Raw genomic sequence first — 20,073 nt, 5'->3', positions numbered from 1 at the left:
TAGGATCTAGTATGAAGATGAGATTAAGTCCTGTCCTTATGCTCCAAGCTGTCAGTGACAGCAGTTAAACATTTGCAGAGGTTTTACATTACTTGATGAGCTACTCATACTGAATGAGCAGGTACTGCTGGACTCCCCTTCATTTAGTTTGAAGTTTTCCACCTTTTCAGTCAGAAATATTCATTTAGCCAGCTTCTGGGCTCAATGAATAGAGCTACTGAGTGTAGTTGTCCATGGTTAACAGATTTGTGAACAGCAGCATGTCCATCATGAGCATTTCACTGCACAGGTTTCCCATGTCCTGGCTTATCTAATTGGTTTGTCAGGTCCTATTTTTAGGCTTTTTGATGAGGCATCACCCATAGCATCCAGGAGTGTTTGCTCTCAGGCAGTGCCTGGGCTGGTTAAATTTAAGAAGGAGTGTAAGTGGTGTTTTCCTCAGGCAGTGGGATGGTGTCTGTGCCAGCCAGCCCCCTTTAGCTGAGGCTGGGTCTCTTCAGTGACACTTGGGGCACTTTGTGTCACCTGGGCTCCTGCTGCCAGGGGGGCATTGCCAGCACAGCCCAGCCCCTGCCTGTGTGGAGACCCCTCTCTGGGAACAGCCCTCCCTCCTCACCCCGAGTGTGCAATTCCCACCCCAGAGCTGTGGTCTGAGATTGCTGTGGCGCAGTACAGCCATGTCCTTGAGTGCTGATGATTTGTTATATAGAATTATCCAAAACAATAGCAGGGAAAGTCCTCTGCTTTGTTCTGGTTTGTGGGAGCAGCTCTGCCATCCCTCCCCTGAGCTCAGTGCCTGGCAGGATCGGTATGGGAAGATGTGATTTCCCAGGATGTCTGTGGGAAATAAGGAGAGAGATGTTATTATCAAAGTGCCTAGCACTAGAGGTCAGTGTTTCTTTTTTCCAGGAAGCTTCCATGTTGTTTGTAAACACTGACATTCCAATTAAACACAAAGAAGCAGCTTGGTGTTTAAACAGAAAGTAGGAGAAAGAGACATTTCAATTTCTGGCAGTGACATATTTGACAGTGTCTGTGTTTGAGTAGGATCTAAGCTTTTTTTTGGTAAATAGTTCAAAACCTGAGGATCAAATGCAGGTTATATTTTAGAGCTGTAATAATACATCAGATGATTATCACAGTGCATTGTTTATCTCTGTAATCGAGGTTCTGTGTATGGCTGAACAGTCCCCTTGGATCTGGCACTTAGGACTTTAAAAGGAAATCGTGGTTTTGGCTCTCTTAGAAATAAATAATCCATATTCCCACTCAGCTGTTCTGCAGCCAGTAACAGAATGATAAGGATTTCAGACAGGGAAATAGTCCTGTCAGCGTGGCAGGGATATAACAACACAGGATGCATTCCTAGTCTCATCATACTGTATAAACCAGATTATTTTTTGTAATGCTGTTGTTTCTCTAAGCAAAAAAACCCCAGCAAATCGGTTAAAAATATTTTGCTGAATAAACAACCATAAGCAAATATGCTCACAAATATCCATTTGGTCTTTTTCACAGATTGAAGAGGCAAAAGAGGAGTTTAATGATCACTCAGAAGATGTAGACAAAATAAATCAGATCTGCAAAAACCTGCAATTCCAGCTGAATAAAATGAGAAGCTTTGAGGAGCCTCCGTTCGAGAATGAGGCTAACATTATTGTGGACAGATGGCTGGATGTATGTAAAAAGTAAATTATCAGGGTGGTCTTATCTGTTATGCATTATAGTAATTGATTCTGACGGGGGTGTAATATTTCGAATAAATTAAGTGCAATATGGCAGAGATTCTTAAGAGATAAATCCAAGTGTTTACCAGAGCAAAGCTCGCAGAGTATCCATGGATGTAACATTTCTGATCTCTCAGGTAGTTTATATTGTCAGTACTCCTTGGCAGTAGATAATTCTACAAAATGCAGAAAGGCAAATATTTGTGCTTTCTGCATCAATCTGTAAGCTTCCATAACAACTTCTGTGGATGTAGACTTTGGAGACAATCTGGAAAATTACAGTGCTGACGCTTTTGGTGAGAAATGTTCGCCACTGTCGATCTAAGCAGTGCATCAATACTGAGATTAAATGGTATTTACTGGGAGTAGATAAACATTAATGAGCAAGGCTCCTTCCTAAACCTGCCTTAAAACTGGCAAGCTGCTGTTGTGATTGGTATGTTTGGTGACATGTGTGGCAGGGATTTAAAAATCTTCTCCATGAGCAGTTTACTGTGAAGACACGAGATTTTTTTTTTTCCCCTTTGCCGCTCTTGTTTTCATGGGTGGTTTCATCTCGCTCCGATTTTATTGTGCTGCTTTTGCTTTTAGAATATAACTCAACAATTTTAAAATCTGTGTGTGTTTTCTGTCTAACAATCTAATGGTAGATCAATGAAAAGACTGAAAACTACTGTGATAATTTGGGAAGAGCTCAGGCTTTGTGGGACAAACTCCTGAACTTATCTGGCACAATCGACGCTTGGGCAAACGCAGAGCTCAAGAATGCTCAAGACCATTGCCTGACTGAGGAGGACCTCACTCAGTTGAAGGTAATTTAAATTTTTTATCTCTCCTTTATACTGTAGTGATATGGGCTTTGGGCTGTAAACATGCACATTGCATACCAGCACAGGAAGTTGTAACATTTTGCAGTTGTATGTGCGTGGGTGGTTTCACTGAGGATGTTGTGTTTATTTGGGGATACAGGTCTTGGAAACTGATGCACAGATAGTGTATATGTGTAGGAAATGGTTTTCAATCAGTGCAACACTGCAAATGCTGTGTTGTGCTGTACAAACATGGAGCAGAGAGAAGGCCTGTAAGGCTGTAGCCTGGAGTACAGCGGTGCATAGACAAGAAAGAAAAGAGTGTGTGTGTATAGGCTAATGATTAATTTTCCAGGTAGAAAGGGCCTGTCAGTGAAGATGCTGGAGCCTCTGGGACAGCTAGGCAAGGCACAGCTCAAGGAGAGGTTTCAGAGGTGGTTTGTTTTCCCCCTGTCCCAGTGTGTTCCTCTCTGTAACTTTTTGCAGCCTCTACAGAGAGTGGCTACTGAGCATCTCCAGGGGCTGCACATGGGCAGGCTGCAGCAGAGCCTGCGCTGCCCGTGCCCCTTTGACACAGATTATAACATTAATTCTCTGTATCAGGGTGCAGCTGGATGTAAAAACACATGCACTAGGTCTGTGCCATTGAAAGCTTCATGTACATGGGTGAATATTTTAATTTTTAACATTAGGGTGACAATGGACCAACTGTGCTGCTTTGTTGTGGTCATAACCAGTGTTTACAAAGCAAAAAAGAATTCCTGCTTGAGAGTGATTGAGACATAAATACATCATATATCCTCTTGTTTGAAAATTTGCAGGCAGTTTTTCCTCAGTGTTTACAAGCCACAAATGCCCTGGTTTTTACTATGATTGTTTGCAGCTTTCCTCCTACTGTTAGCACTGCTCATTTGTTCTAATTTGCAGAGCAGTAAAAAAACCCAAGATGCTCTTTGTGTATCGATCTTCACTAGGAAACAGTGGCATATCCACTGTGCAGCAGTGGATGTTTTGTCACATCATTGTTGTCTCCACCATTGTACTGTCAGAATTTTCCTAGAGTAGTTTAGGCCCCTGGAGTCTCCAGTAAAAATGCACCAGCTGGAAAATGCATCTTTAGGGCCATTTTGTTACCTGGAAACTGCTCAAATCTGGTGATGTGACCGTGACTCTGCTCCTCCTTAGGAAGGGCTGTGCTGGAGGTGGCTACACTAAAGTTATTCTGCTGCTTCCTTGTGAGAGATAAGTCTCAAAAGAGGAGGGAGAAGAAGGCAAGAGACACAGAAACCACATTCCCATGAGCAACTATTATAAAGTGGAACAGAAGCAGAGAAAACCAAACCTGATGCATTTGGATTTTTGTAAAACAATTCCAAGTGCAGAGGGCATCAGGTTCATTTGTCACTTATTATGGCTCTTTTTTTGTTGATCCTGAAACATCTCTGCATTTATGTTAATTCCAAAAATTCCCCCAACTGTTGGAATGTGCATCACGTTACACAGGGTAGAAATTCAGGGTCCTTTGTGAGTGCCCAGCAGAGCACTGGTGCATGTGTTTTCAGTGTTTTCTGTCACAAAAGAACAGAGCAGTGAAGTATTGGACTGTGTATTTAAGGATAATTTCAGTATAAATAATGGGAGAGAAGTTCTGCCTTCCCCTGTAGCCTGTATGCAAATGCAAACTCTTTCAAGGGCTGCAGCACATGAATGGGTTTTGATGATTGCTTTTATAGAGAATACAAAAGGAAAGCTTTGTCCTCAGGGAGCTTGGAATATCGATTTGGGAATATGAGACAATGTCATTGTCACAAGTTGAAGCTGGCATTTTACCTTCACATCACTGACTTGTTCCAAAATACATTCAAATGAGTGGATGTCTTTTCTCACACAAAGGATTTACATTTAAAATGTGCTTACAGCATGTTGTATTTTATCACTGCCATACCAAAGCACGTGTCACCACGTGCCAATTCTTGACTTAAAGTTTGTGACATCTGAGAATATCCCTTTTAGTAGAAGCAGCAAGACATAACTGCAAAATTAAAGTTATTTTCCTGCAAATTTGCTTGAAGCAAAATAATTAAGATTCTTAAATACATGCTAGATTTGCATTATCAGCTGCTTTTCCTGAGAAACAGGGTGTTTTTGACTCGAATACAAAAAATGCTTAATTGCTAAAATGAAAATCAGGAAATGAACAAATTGTGACACTTCTATATGCCAAAATGCATAATCAGAATATTTTAATATAATTTTCTAACATAAACATAGAAATTTACTTTGGAGGGAAGCACAGTTACCAATGTGTTTTTTCCACCTTTAGGCATGCTTACGAGTCCAAGAGCAGAAACTTCAAAAATTCGACAACACGGTGGCTGAGATAGAAGAACTTCTGAACAGTAATGAAACTCCATTGGAGCTGCAGGTACAGAGATGCTTTTACAGCTGATGGGCCAGTCCTCCTTACTACATCCCTGCTTCTAGCATTGCCTTTGCCACAGTCAGTTATTGGTTTTATTTGTATCTACTCAAGGAGAGTTGGAGGCAGTGGGCAGTGGTGTTGCATTTGTTGTCTCTCTCAGGCTGTTAGAGGTTGTTAGAACCAAACCTATCATTTTAAACACAAAGGTCTTTCTTACTTCTGTGCCTTTTTAGGCCCTTGGACCTGCCCAAAGAGGCTGAGATCAGTGATGTCTGGTTTTTAGTTGTTGGTTAACAACAGGGCACAATGGAGCTCAGCACCCCTTTGGGGATCCCAGGAACTCAGCTTTACTGACTGTCGATTTTGATCTCTACCTTTTCCTGGACGTGGCTTAATGTAGCTTGGTAATGTGGAGTTTCTTGTGCAGTGATGTTTGCTGTGGTGTTTTCCTTTGGAGTATCACAAGGAAATCTTCATCTTTGTGTTAGCTCCACACAGCAAAGAGTAAATTCTTGTTTAAGACCATGTTAGCTTCCCTTGCTCCTGCAGCAGTTCTGTAATCACCCTCTCACAGTGTCTGTCAGATGCACCTTGAGCTTGACCCTGTTCAGCTATTTCTGTGTTTATCCTCAGCAGGCAGTGAACTTGGAGGAGTTTCACTGGGTAAAGTATCTAAGGAGCTTAGGGAAGGACTCAGCAACCTTGTGCTGTGCGTGCTGTGCTCCTCGAGAGCAGCCTGAGTCCCTGGGGTGCTGTTCCACCATGGGATCCCACCCAGCTGCTGCCTCGGGCCAGTCAAGGATGAGGTTCAGGGTCTGCTCTCGAGCCTGCTGGCCTTTTTTTGGGTCATTATGAGGAATTTCCCCCAGTGGAATCACTGCAGGGATGTGTGTGACAGAGAGAGCTGCCAGCTTCTTTTTCACGGCAGCTGAAGCTCCTCTAAGGCCTTTCTCCAGCTCAGAGATGGCACTGGAGAGACTGACAAATAAAATAGAACAGCACCACTAAAAATGCTATAAAGATGAACTGAGGTCACTCCTCAGAAAAGCAGAACTTTAATGTTTTTTAATTTCTGCAGTGGGGGGGAAACAAATCAAAACAAACTTGAAACATCTGGACTTCAGATCACGTGATTTCTTTTTATGTCTCTCGTAGATTTTTGTAAGGTTCTGGGAAATCAGTCCAGCATAATTGATGTATGTTCATTTCCAATTTTAAGGTCATCAGATCATCTGTTGTGCAAAAAATGGAGCTAATAAAAGAGCTCTTGTCAGCCAAGCGAGGGACCAGTGAACTCACCGTGAATACAGCAGAGCTGAAAGGAGACCTTGATCTGGCCAAGACACAGATTGGAATGACTGAATCACTTCTCAAAGCTTTATCTCCTTCAGACACCTTAGAGATCTTTACTAAACTAGAGGTAGCATGCCACAGATTGTGTATATTTTATACATTTGTTCATAGTTTCTCTCTTGCTCAAATGTTCATGAGTGTTCATCCTGTGTAAATTGTAGACTGCTGGAATAATTCAAGTGAAGAGCCTGGTGTGAATATTTCCTTAAGCTGCCAGAAACATGGAAGAAAAGCCTCTTTTTACTGGAATTATCAGATATATTTAACCCTTGCAGCTGTTGGGAATGGTTAATCCTAGGCACAGCAGCAGTATTGCCACCCAGGATGTGTTCAAGCAGAAGTGTGTGTTTGGGTTGTCTCTGTTCCAAGATTGGGTAATGGACAGAGGATGCCTTTGTGCCACCTGAGCCTGACTGCAAGGGGAGCTCCCAGCAGAAAACTTCAGCTAAATATTTGCTGAAACTCGAGCTTGGAGGCTTAGGCTGGCAAGATTTAAACCTCCTGTGGAGCAGTGAGTGGGTTATGTGCATTGTGGGTGTCAGACCTCTAGTTTGGGGCAGTGAAATCACAGCCACTGGAGGAAAGATAAGAGTTTTTAATTAATTCTCCAGCTCTCACTAAGCTACCTTTGAGCCCACAGGGTCTTGACACACAGAGTAAGGAATTTAGGGGTTGGAATAATGCCTGTGGCAGCTGAGGCATTATATTTATGCTCTGGAACATACAATGGCACTATTCACATCTCTGTTCTCTGGGGTTATGTGTGCACACAGGTGTATACACACTGCTCAAGGAGAGCTTAGTGCTACACATACCTACTCATGCCCTTGTTAATGACAACATAATTTAAGAAATTATTTTGACACACAGGCAGGGCTGAACCCTTTTACAAAACTCTAGTTTGTACCAAAGCAGCTCTGTAAAGTGAACTTCTGCTTGGCCTTCAAAACTTACTTTTGCAAACTTGTCCTGCTTTGTTTTTGTTTTTGTTTTGTTTTTTTTTTTTTAACCTTAGGAGATACACCAGAAAATTCTGCAACAAGAACACCTTGTGGCATTACTCCAGGAAGAGACAGACTGTCCTGATGTGGATGAATTAAATAGGCAGCTTAAATGTGTCACTGATTTATTTAATAACAAGAAACATGTGCTTCAAGATCACTTTATGGGTGTTTTGAATCGTAAGTGAACACTTTTAAATTATTTACCTTTATAGGTTTGCACTGACCACCACAATGACTTAAAGGTTATGCAATTAATTGGTTAGGTATCTGAAACTGCTTTGATATCCCAAACTGCCTCACGGTTGTGAACAAGATAAAGATTTGCAGAACAATGGATTTTGATCCCAGCAAACCATTCAGTCTGAATCAAAGTATTTGGTTTCTTATTTTTGCGTCTAAAAATTAGATAAAAGAAGTGTAAAGCATAATTCAGGAACAGATATCAGAGTATGTAATTTAAAAATAGAGAAATTCAGTGTTTTAATTTTTCCAGTTATTTTTTATTTAAAAATAGTTACAAGAATAGATAGTGCTATTACTCTTTGCTTTAAGCAGGCACAGGATTATGCAGGTGGGAAATTTGGCCCAAAAATAGTCTCATGTCTTCAAATGTTTTTTAAATAGTATTTTTCTGTGTGAAAAATGAGAAAAGTTTCTACTAGGCTATTCCAGGTCTCGTTTACTCTCACTGCTGTGTATAACAGACTCGTCTGTTCCTGGGGAACAGGTATATTGATTGTCAGCAAAAAAATTAGAGCTGCAGCATTTTCAGTCACATGTTCTGTGGTAAAAAGCAACCTTTGACAGTAGCACTGATAAATGTAATTGTAAATTGTCTGAAATCTTCATGTTAAACAGGATTTTCTTTTACAGAATGCAATTAATGAAAAAAAATGGAATGTACCTTTTTTTCAGGTCAGTGCAAGAATTTTAATGACTGGTTCAGCAGCACTCAGCTATCTTTGAAGGACTGCTTTGAGCCCTCAGAAACAAAACCCATACTGGAAGAAAGACTACAGAGGCTAAAGGTAAAGTATTAAAATACAGTAATTTCTAAAGCTGATTGTTCTTGAAGTGTTGCTCTTTTTACCCACGAGACTATTCTTGGGACTGAATTCAACTGCAGTGGTTTTTTAACTGGAGGCTGAAAGAACATCTCTAAAGCGTTAGGAATAATGGGTATAACTTAAAAGCATTAGGAAAAAAATGGGCATTGAAAACCTAATTGAAATGAAGTGTCAGTGTTCAGGGTCAGACAGCTTGGGCAGGTGAGAGACAGGACAGTAAATAATGGAAGTCAGTGCAGCTTGACCAAGTACTTCAGTGTGCAAGGCTGCAGAAAGTCAAATGTGTAGAGAGTAGCATGAAATTCTGACCCCCAAATGGACTCAAATGTGAAAAAATTTGCGTTTAATTTGTTGTAGCAAGATTTTCTCTCTAAATCAGACAGAATGAACAGAAAACAGATGGAAAAGCCACAACATCTGCAAGAAGCAATCACAGTTAAGCAGCAGAAGGAGAGAGAGTGATGTCAGTGCTAGATTTGGGTGCTGCTTGCCTGTTTTTGTGTGTACCAGTACTGTAGAGAAGAAAAAAAAATGAGTCATCAATTCCACTTTCTCCTTATTTTACAAACAGCAACTTTTCCATTTACATGTGCAATAGTCAGCAAACTGCGAATTAACATAAATTCCTTTTCAGGAACTGAATTTGCTGGAAAAAATACTGTTGGAGATAAGGGGAGCTGAAAAGCTCTTGTAACATAAATATCTGTTACACTACAGCAAAAAGGACAAATGCATCTTGTGCTTGTGTTCTTTTTCAGCACTTTCTAACATCTGAAGGCAGAGACAGAGACATCCAAGAGGTTAAAGCTTTATTAAATAAAGTGAAGCCTTACTTGCCCAAAGCAAGCATTAACCACCTCAGCAGTCGTGTGAGGGATCAAGAGGCAGAGCTGCAAAGGTTGATCTCCAAATGTCAGAAAAGGGAAAAGGAGCTTGGTGCCTCTCTACAGCAGCTCAGTAGGTAGGGAACTACTCTTGTGTCTGACATTTTAATCACAAGTGGTGTCAAGTGATTCATTATTAAACAGCCATAGGGAATGGAAGCAACCCTTGTTTTTACAAAAGGTGGTGTTTTGATCAAATGTTTTGTTGTGTTTTTCATGTGGGTTGTTTTTTCAATTTCATAGCAGACTTCTATGGAAACTATGGACAATTTCAGTGACATGAACAGAGATAGTTAAAATTAGGCTTATGTTTAAAATTTTGCTTGATCAGACACTGTATTTGTGTTATATTTTCAGCAAAACACTTCTACCAGCAGATTTCAGCCATGTGATGCATCTTATTTTGACCTGAGTCTCTCTTTATACCTCCTTTAGCCTTGATGAAAGCAGCAAGGCCTTGGAAGAATGGCTCTCTGCTTGGGAGGAAAAAGTAAAAGAGATCAATAAAGATGATACAGAACTTGAAAATGTCTATAAAACACTATTAATGCAGAGGTATTGGGTTTTTTGGTCTTTTTCTAAGAACTGTCTTCTAAACAAGAGTGTTCCATGGTGGTACAACAAATAGATGTTGATTAATTGGGTTTTTTTATATTTTTCAGGAAACCATTTGACTCCCTGACTCAGCTATCAAATTCCTTGAGGGAGGCTGGGCTGACAGAATATGAAACCCTTTCAGAAGCCAGTAATCTTATTAGCAGGTACCATGCACTGATAACACGTGTCAGTGAAATGGTAGGGAATACTGATACACTTCCAGTGGAAGGACAAAATTTTGAAGACTTTGCCCAAGATGTTTCCTGCTGGATCAAAAAGCTTGAGGAGGCTCTTAATAAAATGAGTTCACAAGGAAGTGAGTTGCCATCAGATGAAAGGATTAATCAGATAAAGGTATTGTGTTAAATACATTTCTTTTTCACCTTCCACCTCAAGCTAAAGCTTGATGAGTCAGTACTTCCTGAAAGATACTGTCACTGCTCATGGCCTTTAGTTTTGTCTTTTGAGCATTTTTAAATTTGTCACCACAACACAGGTGTGTTCATTATTATGCTCTTCACTGCAGAGCATAATTAATAAATCAGCTTAATTGTTCCAGACTTTGAAAATTAGATGATCTATTTGTTTATATGTCAGCCATGTAATATATTAGAAGAAGACTTCTGTTGTCTTGAACAGCAGTGTGAAAAATTTTATTTTGTAACCAAAAATAATTGTATATGCACTGCTTCTGCTTCTTGTTTAATACAGGAAATCACAAATCTCAGAGATGAAGGTGAGGCCAAAATACAGAGCCTGGTGGCTCTAGGAGAAAATATATTGAGAAATGATAAAAATAAGAAGCCAGAGGTTCAGCAGACTATTTCTGAGCTCCAGAAAAAGTGGGAAAACATCTGTCAGCTGGCCACTGAATGTACCAGGTAATGTGGAATTTGTCAAGAGGCAGTGGAGATCACTTACTACTATATTGACTTTTTTCTGTTCTTTCTGCATCCGTTCCACTAGCTTTCTGTTCTTTGGGAGCAGAATGAGATACCCACAGAAATAGTTGTATTTCTGCAGAGCTATGGAGGGGGCAGGTCATCGTTTGGCCTGCATAGTCAAGTGGAGAATAGCCAGAGATACTCTCTGATGTGGCCATAAGTAGCCAAGGAATCTTCTGTTTCCTCCTGTTATTTTTGAGTTCTCAGTAAAAACAGCACAAGAGGTGCTCAGGAAGATGGAACGTTGGCTGTGTTGGGTCCAGCAGAGCAGAATGCAGAGCATCCTCTTCACACTGTTAAAGACAGGAGAGCAGGGGCTCTGCATGTCTGAAGGGGTGCCCAGGACCTTGCAGGATCAGGCTTGTGAGCAGCAGATGCACCACAGGAACAACAGCAGTGAGGAGCTGGAACAGGGAACTCGATGCAAGAGCACCTCACGTGTTTATTTGCCAAAAAATATGAATCTGGAGGGGCAGAACCCAAACCAATGAAGCTTTGCTTTTGTCCTCGATCATCCTGCTGTACTTTATAGAATTATATCCAGACTATTTATTTGGATTTGTTTGTGTGGGATCATATTTTTGAATGTTGGCATTTAAGTTCCATCTGGAGAATATCTGAGCTCCATCACTTAAGTGTGAACATACAAATGTTACTTCTGTCTCATTGTATACTTCCTGTGGACAAGTGCAACCTGTTCACCTGCAGCAGATCAGCATGCATGCTTATAAAGCACACAGGGAGAAATCCAATGTAAAGGTCAGGAAAGCAATCACTGGATTGTACTAACATTCACCATATTGTAAATGCTGGTTTTGTTGTCTGTATCTCTAAAACACTCCCCCGCCCGACTAAATGTGATGAGTGTCTTCTACAGAACATTCCCTTTCAGGAGGCTGTCATGGGAAGTCAAGGAAAGCAGTTGCATAACCATATTGTAGTTTTTTTTGAATAGAATTTCTGCTGCAATGAAAAGCAGAAGAATACAGAGCTTGAGCATCACAGCTCAGATGCTAGAAACTGTGGGTTTATAGGTTAAGGTTTAAGAGGGTTGGTCATTTGTCCTGCATTGAAGTCAAGTTCATCTGCAATAACTTCAGTGTTTTTCATTACCCTGAAAATTCCAGTCTGATCAGGAATTTAAAATCTGGGGGAAAAAAGTATTCAGTACACTCAAGTTCATTCTAATGGTTGACTTGTTCACACTTTGACATTTTCTAGGTAATCAATACATTTGTTTTTTTAACACTGTTAAACACAACATTTTTTTCTTAGCCCTCAAGAGCAACCTCAGTGCAACAGGGAGCAATATGAGCAAAGCAAAGAAGATCTGAAACAGGCTCTAATGGAACTGGAGAAACAGCAGCAGGAGATTTTTGCCCTTCAGCCTGGGCTGGAGGAGAAGCAAGCTCAACTAGCAAACTATGCTGACCTCCTGCAGAAAACAGAAGCCTTGACTTCCCAATTTAGCAAATTGAAAAGCCAGAAAGAGCATCTACAGGGCCATGCTGTCGATCCCTGCTTCACAGAGGCAGAGTGGTCAGAATTAAAGCACCAGCATGAAGTTCTGCTCAGCCAGCTCCAGGTTGGAACCTCACTCTCTTTCCTCTCCTGTTGGTTACAGTTCTCACTGTTCAGCTGTGCTGTCATTCAGGTGGGAAGGTTGTGGGTAAAGCTGGGAGTGGAGGAAGTCCCTCTGAAAAAGGGCAGGGAATATCTCCCTCTCTCTCTCTCTGAGGGATAAATACTAAAACAGATGAGACCAAAGTAAGTGTGAAGAACATTTTGTACTGTATAAAGAGATTTGGATAGCTATAGTATGAAGCATTTGCTCTTACATTCTTCAAGCCATGGTAGATTTTCTTCCTTTTGGAAGGATGAATTTGGAAAATGTCTGAAAGATTCTTTGCCAGCATCTTGCTTGGTTTTGGTTTCACCCAATGTAATGCAAATTGTTTGTACCCTGTGTGGCATTCTGTCTCTATTGTTTCATCCATCTTAAGAGAAAACATCCTTTTTACAAATACATTTCTATGAAATGCCAATCCTTCTGCTTCCTGCTATTCATAAAAAATTTATTAATTATATTTAAAATATTTTATGGGAAACAAGCAAGTTTGTTGTGCTGGTGAGGTCCTGGAAAAGCTGTAACAGTCTGTGGATGATTGTTTGAGATAATGGTGGACTAATCCTGGAAACTCCTTGGATTCTAGACCATCATGCCAACATTGGAAAGCCCTGTTGAGGAGCACCAGGAGGCTCAGGATATGGTAACAGGCCTGAGCACTGAGCTGAAAACTGTCTCTGAGAGGCTTGTTGAGTGTGATGGTCCAGCAATGGAACCACCATCAGCTGAGCAAAATCACTTGAAGTCACAGGTATGTTGCAGTTTCTGCATCATGGAGATCACATTTGTAAAAGAGAAGTGCTCATGGTGTCAAACCAAAAACCTATGAAACCTTTCTAAAATAAAATGTATGTGATGTTCCTTTATTATTTATCCTGAGATAATTGTAGGACTCAAGCCACTCTTAATGAACTGGGGGGATCATTACTACTGACTGAACTGAAGATTCAGGAGGAATTCTCCTAGCTCAAGCATGTTGGATTCTTCAGTTTGGTTGGTTAGGATTTTTGGTTTTTTCCTCTCAGGGCATAATGAGCAAAGAGATTATTAAATTTGGTATTAGTAAGTATCATTAATTTAGCCAGTGTGAAGAATTAAAAAAAAAAGTTCATTTTTCAGAAGTGTCCTTCATGCATAAGTAGACATTCTTCTGCTCTGTGGCAGAATGGAAATCAGTCTTGTAGCTGTGAGTGTAGAGAGCTGCTGTAAGCTGAAAATAAAGCTCAGATATGGATCACTGCAACTCCCTGTCCTTCAGAACTTGCTCTATCTCTAAGAAGGAGAAAGGAATAGGAGAGGAGGTGAGGGGGGAATTACCTGTTCAGAGTTTGGAAGGATCATCATGTACCACCCAGTGTGCTACTGGATTATTTCATCACCATAATGCTTTTAGCTTCAGGTGTTCTCTGTGCATGAAAATGGCTGAGGAAATTATTGGTCTAGTAATTGACTTTCTGCAGCAAATAGGTCTGCATGTACCTTTCAACACAGTTTGTTGTTCAAAAACAAGTGTTTATGATTTTAGAGGCTGACTTCACATCTTAACAGGAGGTGTATTGAGTGAAGATACTTTTCAAACAAAATGTTTTCTTCACGTTTAAAGGAACAACAGGGACCTCTTAGCCGATGTGAAGACACTGCAAAGAAAAGTCTGGTTTCAACAGAAACTGTTAAACAAAACACCTCTTCACCAGAGCAGGAGTTTATTAAGGATGAGATTGAAATACTTCAGAGTGAACACAAAAGTCTGGAAGAAAGACTTGAAAATGTCGAGCAAAAGAAGGAAAACATTTTCAGTGAAGCCCTTGAGTTAAAAGATGAGTTTGGTACTGAAATACAAAAGGAAGATAAGGCAGATACAACACTGAAGAGAGAGACACAGATCACTTCTGGCACTCAAATCTCTGCAGAGGAGACCCCCACAGCAGAGGAGCTGAAGGAGCCTTTGGAAATGAGTGATGTGAGTTTATTTATTGACAGTAATAACAGTGGAAAGCTGGCTGAAGAGACATCTCAAATGTCTTCTGTGCATTGCACCCTTAATTTTAATGAAATTAAGCCTCTTGTAAATACAAGTGGAAGAAAAGAAGTGGCAGGAACTCTCACAACTTTTTATAGCAAGTCTGTAACAAGGGAATAATATATTTAAGGCAGCAGTTTTCCATTTAAATACAATTCCATTTAAATGCATGTAACTTTCTCTTGCCACTAATTCGAGCAGGTATTCTTGGCCAGGACATGGGGAGAAGGGGTAGAGATGGGAAAATTGCACCTCTGCCTAAGAGTTTTGAGAGCTTCTCTTAAACCAGTGAGAATTGTTAGAACTGCAGCACAGTATTTGTCCTGTTTGTTTTCAGGGAGAATAATTTTTACCATTCAGAGATTCAATGTTAAAATACAGTGTTGATGGTTACACAAGCAGATGTTCTTTTCTGTCATTTCTCTTAGGGTCAAGATGTAAATGGAAATATGTCTGAGAAAGAGAGGCAGAGTGCTCCAGTTTTGGAGGAAAGCAGGGTATTGTCAGACAGCCCACTACAGGACATCCATCATAGCAAGGACAGATTGGGGCAGGCTGTTCAGGTACCTGACTAACGTGTTTTAATTTAATTCAGTGTATGTGTGTATGTGTGTCTGTATTCAGTAGCAATCTGTGTGTAATTCCTTAAAATTTGTTGTTTATGGAGGCATGTTTTTCTTATCTGATGAAGGGAATGATAATTATGCTTTCTCCAAATTATCATCTCAGCCTTGCTCACGTGAAGAGACCAAGAGATCAAAGTGATGCAAACTTTGCAAACCCCCAGGGCTTGGACCCACTTTGTCCATGATGCAAAATCCACCACTTACCTGTGATTTCATAAAATCCATCACAAAATGGTTTGGGTTGGAAAGGATGTTAAAGTTCATCCAGTTCCAACCCCCTGCCATGGGCAGGGACATCTTCCACTAGACCAGCCCTGAGCCCCACCCAGCCTGGCCTTGAACAATTCCAGGGATGGGAATTCAACAGGTTTCATCACTGTAGGTAATGGGAGGTCATTAACCTGGAACTGCTGATTTTTATGGGACCTCAGGGCAATAATTGCTGTAAATGACTTGTAAAAATGTAAATATAAATGTGTGCAAGGCTGAGGGAATAATTTGTAATACTCATTGACTTCACCATGGAGTAATAAGAGTACCTGGGAGAGATGACCATCAAAATACCACAGTGGAAACTGTCCATACTGGGACTTCTGGAGAAGTGCAAGATCAATAGTTACCAAATATGTCTAATCAGAAACTTCTATAACCATATTAAAAATCATGTGAGCACTTATTCCTATTTACCCTGTCCTGAAACTGTTTCAGATTAGCTAAGGTTCCAATATGGCAAACTGATCTAAGCTGAGGCTTCCAGCTCTCTGAGTTTGGGCTGCCTCAGCCTTTTCTTTCATTCTTTAAGCTAAACTGAAGATAAACAGATTGCAGAGTGGGAAATTTCTTAGCAAATTTTGTACTGTGACTTTTACTGATTGTAAACGTTTTGCATTTTTCAAATCAGGGAGAGACTGATAAGGAGCACCCAGATATGGATAAACCTGACAGGATCCAAGAGGATGTTGTGGACAGTGCAGTTCTGGGTGGTGAAGCAGAACTGGGAAGACATCAGGATGGTGTTGGTATTGAAGGTGATCAGTCTAGGAAAAAAACCCATCCAGCACAGGTAACTGGACATGAGATTGCACCAGAAGGGTTGAATTTGAGGATATGTAACCAGTTTAGTTGCAGTGGGGATGATACTACTAAGAAATGTGTAAGAAAAGCCTCAAGTTAACACTGAGCTACTTTTTCTGATGTGATACTTAGTATGTGGTAACTTGCTTAATTCTTTCCTGTACATTTACAATCAGTATAGAGAGAGTTTTTTTCTTTAGTGGTTAGCTGAGGATCATTCCAAGGGATATTCCATTCCAGGTCACCTAGATGCATTGTGAAATGTGACATTTTGCCTGAGTACTGCTGTTGTGCTTGACTTGCTTGCATTTATATAGATTTCTTGTTTACATATCTGCTTTGCATGTGTGAAGCTGCATTTGAGTTGTGTGGTGCACCCTGACACAAGGGGAATTTTGACACCCAGAGCAGTGTTTAGGAGCTGGAGCCATAAGGAGTGGGGAGAAGCCAAGTTCCTGGTGGAGATGAAAAGGCTGACAGGGGTCTTGTTGCTGTCATCTCCACACTGAAGAGGGGAGGTGTTATAGAGCCAGACTTTCTCACAGTTTCAGTTTTAGCAAACTCTGTGAGATACTCAAACCTACATCCAGCAAATTTTCAGGTTACCCATGGGACTATCCTGCCTGGGTGTCTAACCAGACACTCTCTGTCTACAGCACAAGTCCAAGTCCTCAGGAAAAAGCTAAAATTTAAAAAATAGATTCAAGACTGTGTCCAGGAGCACACAATTCAATGTCCCTGCTTAGAATAATGAAATATGAGCAGCGTAGGTCAGAACACTTGCAATTAATTCTAAAAATTTATAACAAAATTACAGCACTGCTTCTTGTAATTGGTTTGCTTTGCCTTAACCTTGCTCACAGTAATTTATGAGGTGTAATTATGGTTTTCCTCATCTACCTATAATTATAGGCTTTATAACTTTCTCATCTCAAGCACTGTAATTACTGCTCAGCAGGTTTGATTAGAGCTATTTGATTACTGGTTTCTTTTGTTTTTCTTACACCACAAGGAGGAACCTCGTGATGTTGAGAATCAGTCATATAGGGAAGATGGGGGGCAGGTTCAACAAAGGCTGTGCCAGAAAGGTCAAGTCCTGGAATCTGCAGCAGCTGAGAAAGATGGTCTGGGATCAAATCCCCCAGTTCCTGCACATAAGGTAACCCACAGTCTGTCATTTCAAGTGAAAGGTGCCAGTTGTTCAATTTTTATTTCCACAAGGGCCTCAGCTGAAGTTGTTTTAAAAGAAGAGACAATTATTCACATCAAAATCAAGACCATTGCGTATAGTTCTTTTTTATGTCCATGATAGTATTGAACTTCATCCAAAGTCCTTGCCACATCATAATTTTCAGTGGATCTGTTCAAAAAACAGTTCACCCTAGTTTTTAGAGCCATCATAATCAGTCTTTATGATATTTAGACTTTCTCTTTAAACTTAATCAATACAAACTTCTTTCTGTGTTATTACAGCCACTTTTGATAGTTTTGCCATCATAAGGAAGGCAGAGCAGAAAACTGAATGCAAGGGTGATCCAGTGTAAGATAATAAATGGAATAAAGTAGAGAAAGGAGAAGGGATTCAAGCAGTAATGACAAGTTACTTTACTAAATGACTTTACTAAGTCTACTCTTCTTTAAGAGTTAAGAAGTTAGGTCAAGTGCCCTGTGACTGCTGATCTTGGACACCACATTCTTAAATTGTAGGTAGGGCTCTAGCTAACCTTCATGGTGAATCCATAGGTAGGTCCACAGCTGGCCTGTCCATGGGCAGGTCTTACCTGGAACTTGTACATCTGATCTCACTGGAAACCCAGCAAAATCTCCCAAAGGTCTCGAGACTTAGAAGAAACTCCTGCTGACTGGAAGCTAGCAGTGTTATTTCAATTTACAAATGGGGGTGTGAGGGAAGATCCCGTAAACTACAGACTTGTTAGACTAATCTTAGATCCTGGAAAAATGATGGAGGTCATGCTGGGTACTGCTGAAAAAGAACATTTAAGGAACAATGCAATTATTTATAGAATCATTTAGGTAGAAAAAGACTTCTAAGACATCAAGTCCAACCATTGACCCAGCACTACCAAGCTCACCACTAAACCATGTTACCAAGTGAAAAAGGTACACGTCTCTCAAATCCCTCCAGGGATGGTGACCCACCACTGCCCTGGGCACCCTGTTCCAGTGCCTGACCACCCTTTCAGTGAAGGAATCTTTCCTAAAATCCAATCTAAACCTCCACTGGCAGAGCTTGAGGCCATTTCCTCCCCTCCTGTCACTTGTTACCTAGGAAAAGAGACCGACCCCACCTGGCTACACCTTCCTGTTCAGGGAGTTGGAGAGTGGTAAGGTCTCCTGTGAGCCTCCTTTTCTCCAGGATAAACAACCCCACACTTGTGCTGCAGACCCTTCCCCAGCTCTGTTGCCCTTCTCTGGACACACTCCAGCACCTCAAAGTCTTTCATGCAGTGAGGGGCCCAAAACTGGACACAGAATGTGAGCTGCAGCCTCCCCTGTCTGTATCCATGGAGGCAGTGCCACAGTGTGCAATCAGAACATCACACAAACAAGCCAAACAAGTACACAGCAAGGTTCTTCTAAAAGTCAGGACACTTCTCTCTGTCTTTTGATGTGTTGATATTTCAATCTGGTGAAGTGGATTTCCTGCTTTGTTGTGATAGCTTAGCTGAGTTTTAATGCTTATTTCAGTTCTATGGCACTCCAAAGTCTCTTGAGATTAAATCTTTTGTCTGAATTGAGACAACTGTTATGGATATGTACACAGAGAAATTGAAAAGTTCTCCAACTGACTGCTTCATGAGTGGCCTCTTCAGTTTTGACTGAAAATAACCTAGAGTTCAAATAAAGAGAACTATTCTTCTCTGATAATGTGTGCTATGTGCTCTATGTTTCCTACACTTAAAAGCAGGTATATTTTGCATAGCTCATGACCCACAAGGGACAGATGACAGCAACAGCTTATAAATGATATATGGCTGCAGGGATAGCTGGCTGCTTCTAGTAAAATAATGTTTAAAGTAGCAATACATGAAGTTTATCAGACAAGAATGTTTTTGCTGTTGCTGATTTTAGATGTTAGCACCATGGAGAAGCTCACACTGCAGTGATATCTGTGTATGTCTATGCATTCACTCATATAAATTTTATACACGAAACAGATCACCAGATATAGACAGGCAGTGGGAAAAAGGAAATGCAGAATGATCTTTAAGGGATGATCACATGATCCAGCTGGCCTGTGACATTTCATTTGTGATGCTGTCTGCAGCAGCTGAGGGTGATGTTAAACCTGGCCCCAGCCCAAGTCCTTCTGCTGTGGGAATCAGAGGCAGTGCCAGGGACTGGCTCTGGAGCCTCCTAATCCCTCCCCTGATTGAGACATGAGTCCCCACTGCTCTCACCTTACCCCAGATTTTGGATAGTGCCTGTGACAGTGGCACTTGTGGCTTTGTGTCACAGCCAGGCTGCCTCATGCCCGAGCTGCCCTGTGAAGAAGAGCTGAAGAGGTGTCCTGGTGAAGGACACAGCAGTGTTGTCAGGGCAGGTGCTGAGCAGAAGGAATGTGGGTGTGAGGAGAGGATAAACTTCCATGAATGTGTAAGGAAAAGAGGGCAAAGACACAACAGACCTGTGAATTTATCAGTAGCAGAGGTGGGTGCAGGAGGATGTTATTTGAAGGTGAGGATGTCAGAGTTTCACTTGAAATGATGGGCAGGGATTTCAAAGCTGTCTGAGCAGTGCTGACAGGGTGACTGGGGAACAGGGATGGAGCTTCCAGTTTGTGGGTCCTGGTTGATCCCCAGAGGCTGAGGGGGAAACCACAGCAGGATTTAACAACCCCAGCATGGCTTAAACATGTGAAGCAAAGTGCTGCAGTCAGAAAACTTACTGGTGTAGA

At 41.0% G+C, this 20,073-nt stretch overlaps 1 protein-coding gene across 1 annotated transcript in view; it reads left to right on the top strand.

Moving 5' to 3' along the window:
• The window catches only part of SYNE2 (spectrin repeat containing nuclear envelope protein 2), a 174,583-nt gene that overhangs the window by 55,283 nt on the left and 99,227 nt on the right, over positions 1-20,073 (top strand). The window contains exons 32-47 of the mRNA XM_063399537.1: positions 1,519-1,677; positions 2,378-2,539; positions 4,860-4,961; positions 6,178-6,378; positions 7,327-7,492; positions 8,231-8,343; positions 9,141-9,343; positions 9,702-9,821; positions 9,929-10,217; positions 10,575-10,744; positions 12,083-12,392; positions 13,021-13,185; positions 14,038-14,394; positions 14,883-15,017; positions 15,982-16,143; positions 17,167-17,313. Of these exons, the coding sequence (XP_063255607.1) occupies positions 1,519-1,677; positions 2,378-2,539; positions 4,860-4,961; positions 6,178-6,378; positions 7,327-7,492; positions 8,231-8,343; positions 9,141-9,343; positions 9,702-9,821; positions 9,929-10,217; positions 10,575-10,744; positions 12,083-12,392; positions 13,021-13,185; positions 14,038-14,394; positions 14,883-15,017; positions 15,982-16,143; positions 17,167-17,313 (2,961 nt within the window). The remainder of the gene's footprint in view (positions 1-1,518; positions 1,678-2,377; positions 2,540-4,859; positions 4,962-6,177; positions 6,379-7,326; positions 7,493-8,230; positions 8,344-9,140; positions 9,344-9,701; positions 9,822-9,928; positions 10,218-10,574; positions 10,745-12,082; positions 12,393-13,020; positions 13,186-14,037; positions 14,395-14,882; positions 15,018-15,981; positions 16,144-17,166; positions 17,314-20,073) is intronic.

Source organism: Prinia subflava, chromosome 5 (genome assembly GCF_021018805.1).
Source record: "Prinia subflava isolate CZ2003 ecotype Zambia chromosome 5, Cam_Psub_1.2, whole genome shotgun sequence".
In the NCBI taxonomy this organism is placed as follows: domain Eukaryota; kingdom Metazoa; phylum Chordata; class Aves; order Passeriformes; family Cisticolidae; genus Prinia; species Prinia subflava.
The sequence above is the reverse complement of the archived record's forward strand: the minus strand, read 5'-3'. Positions and strand labels throughout refer to the sequence as shown.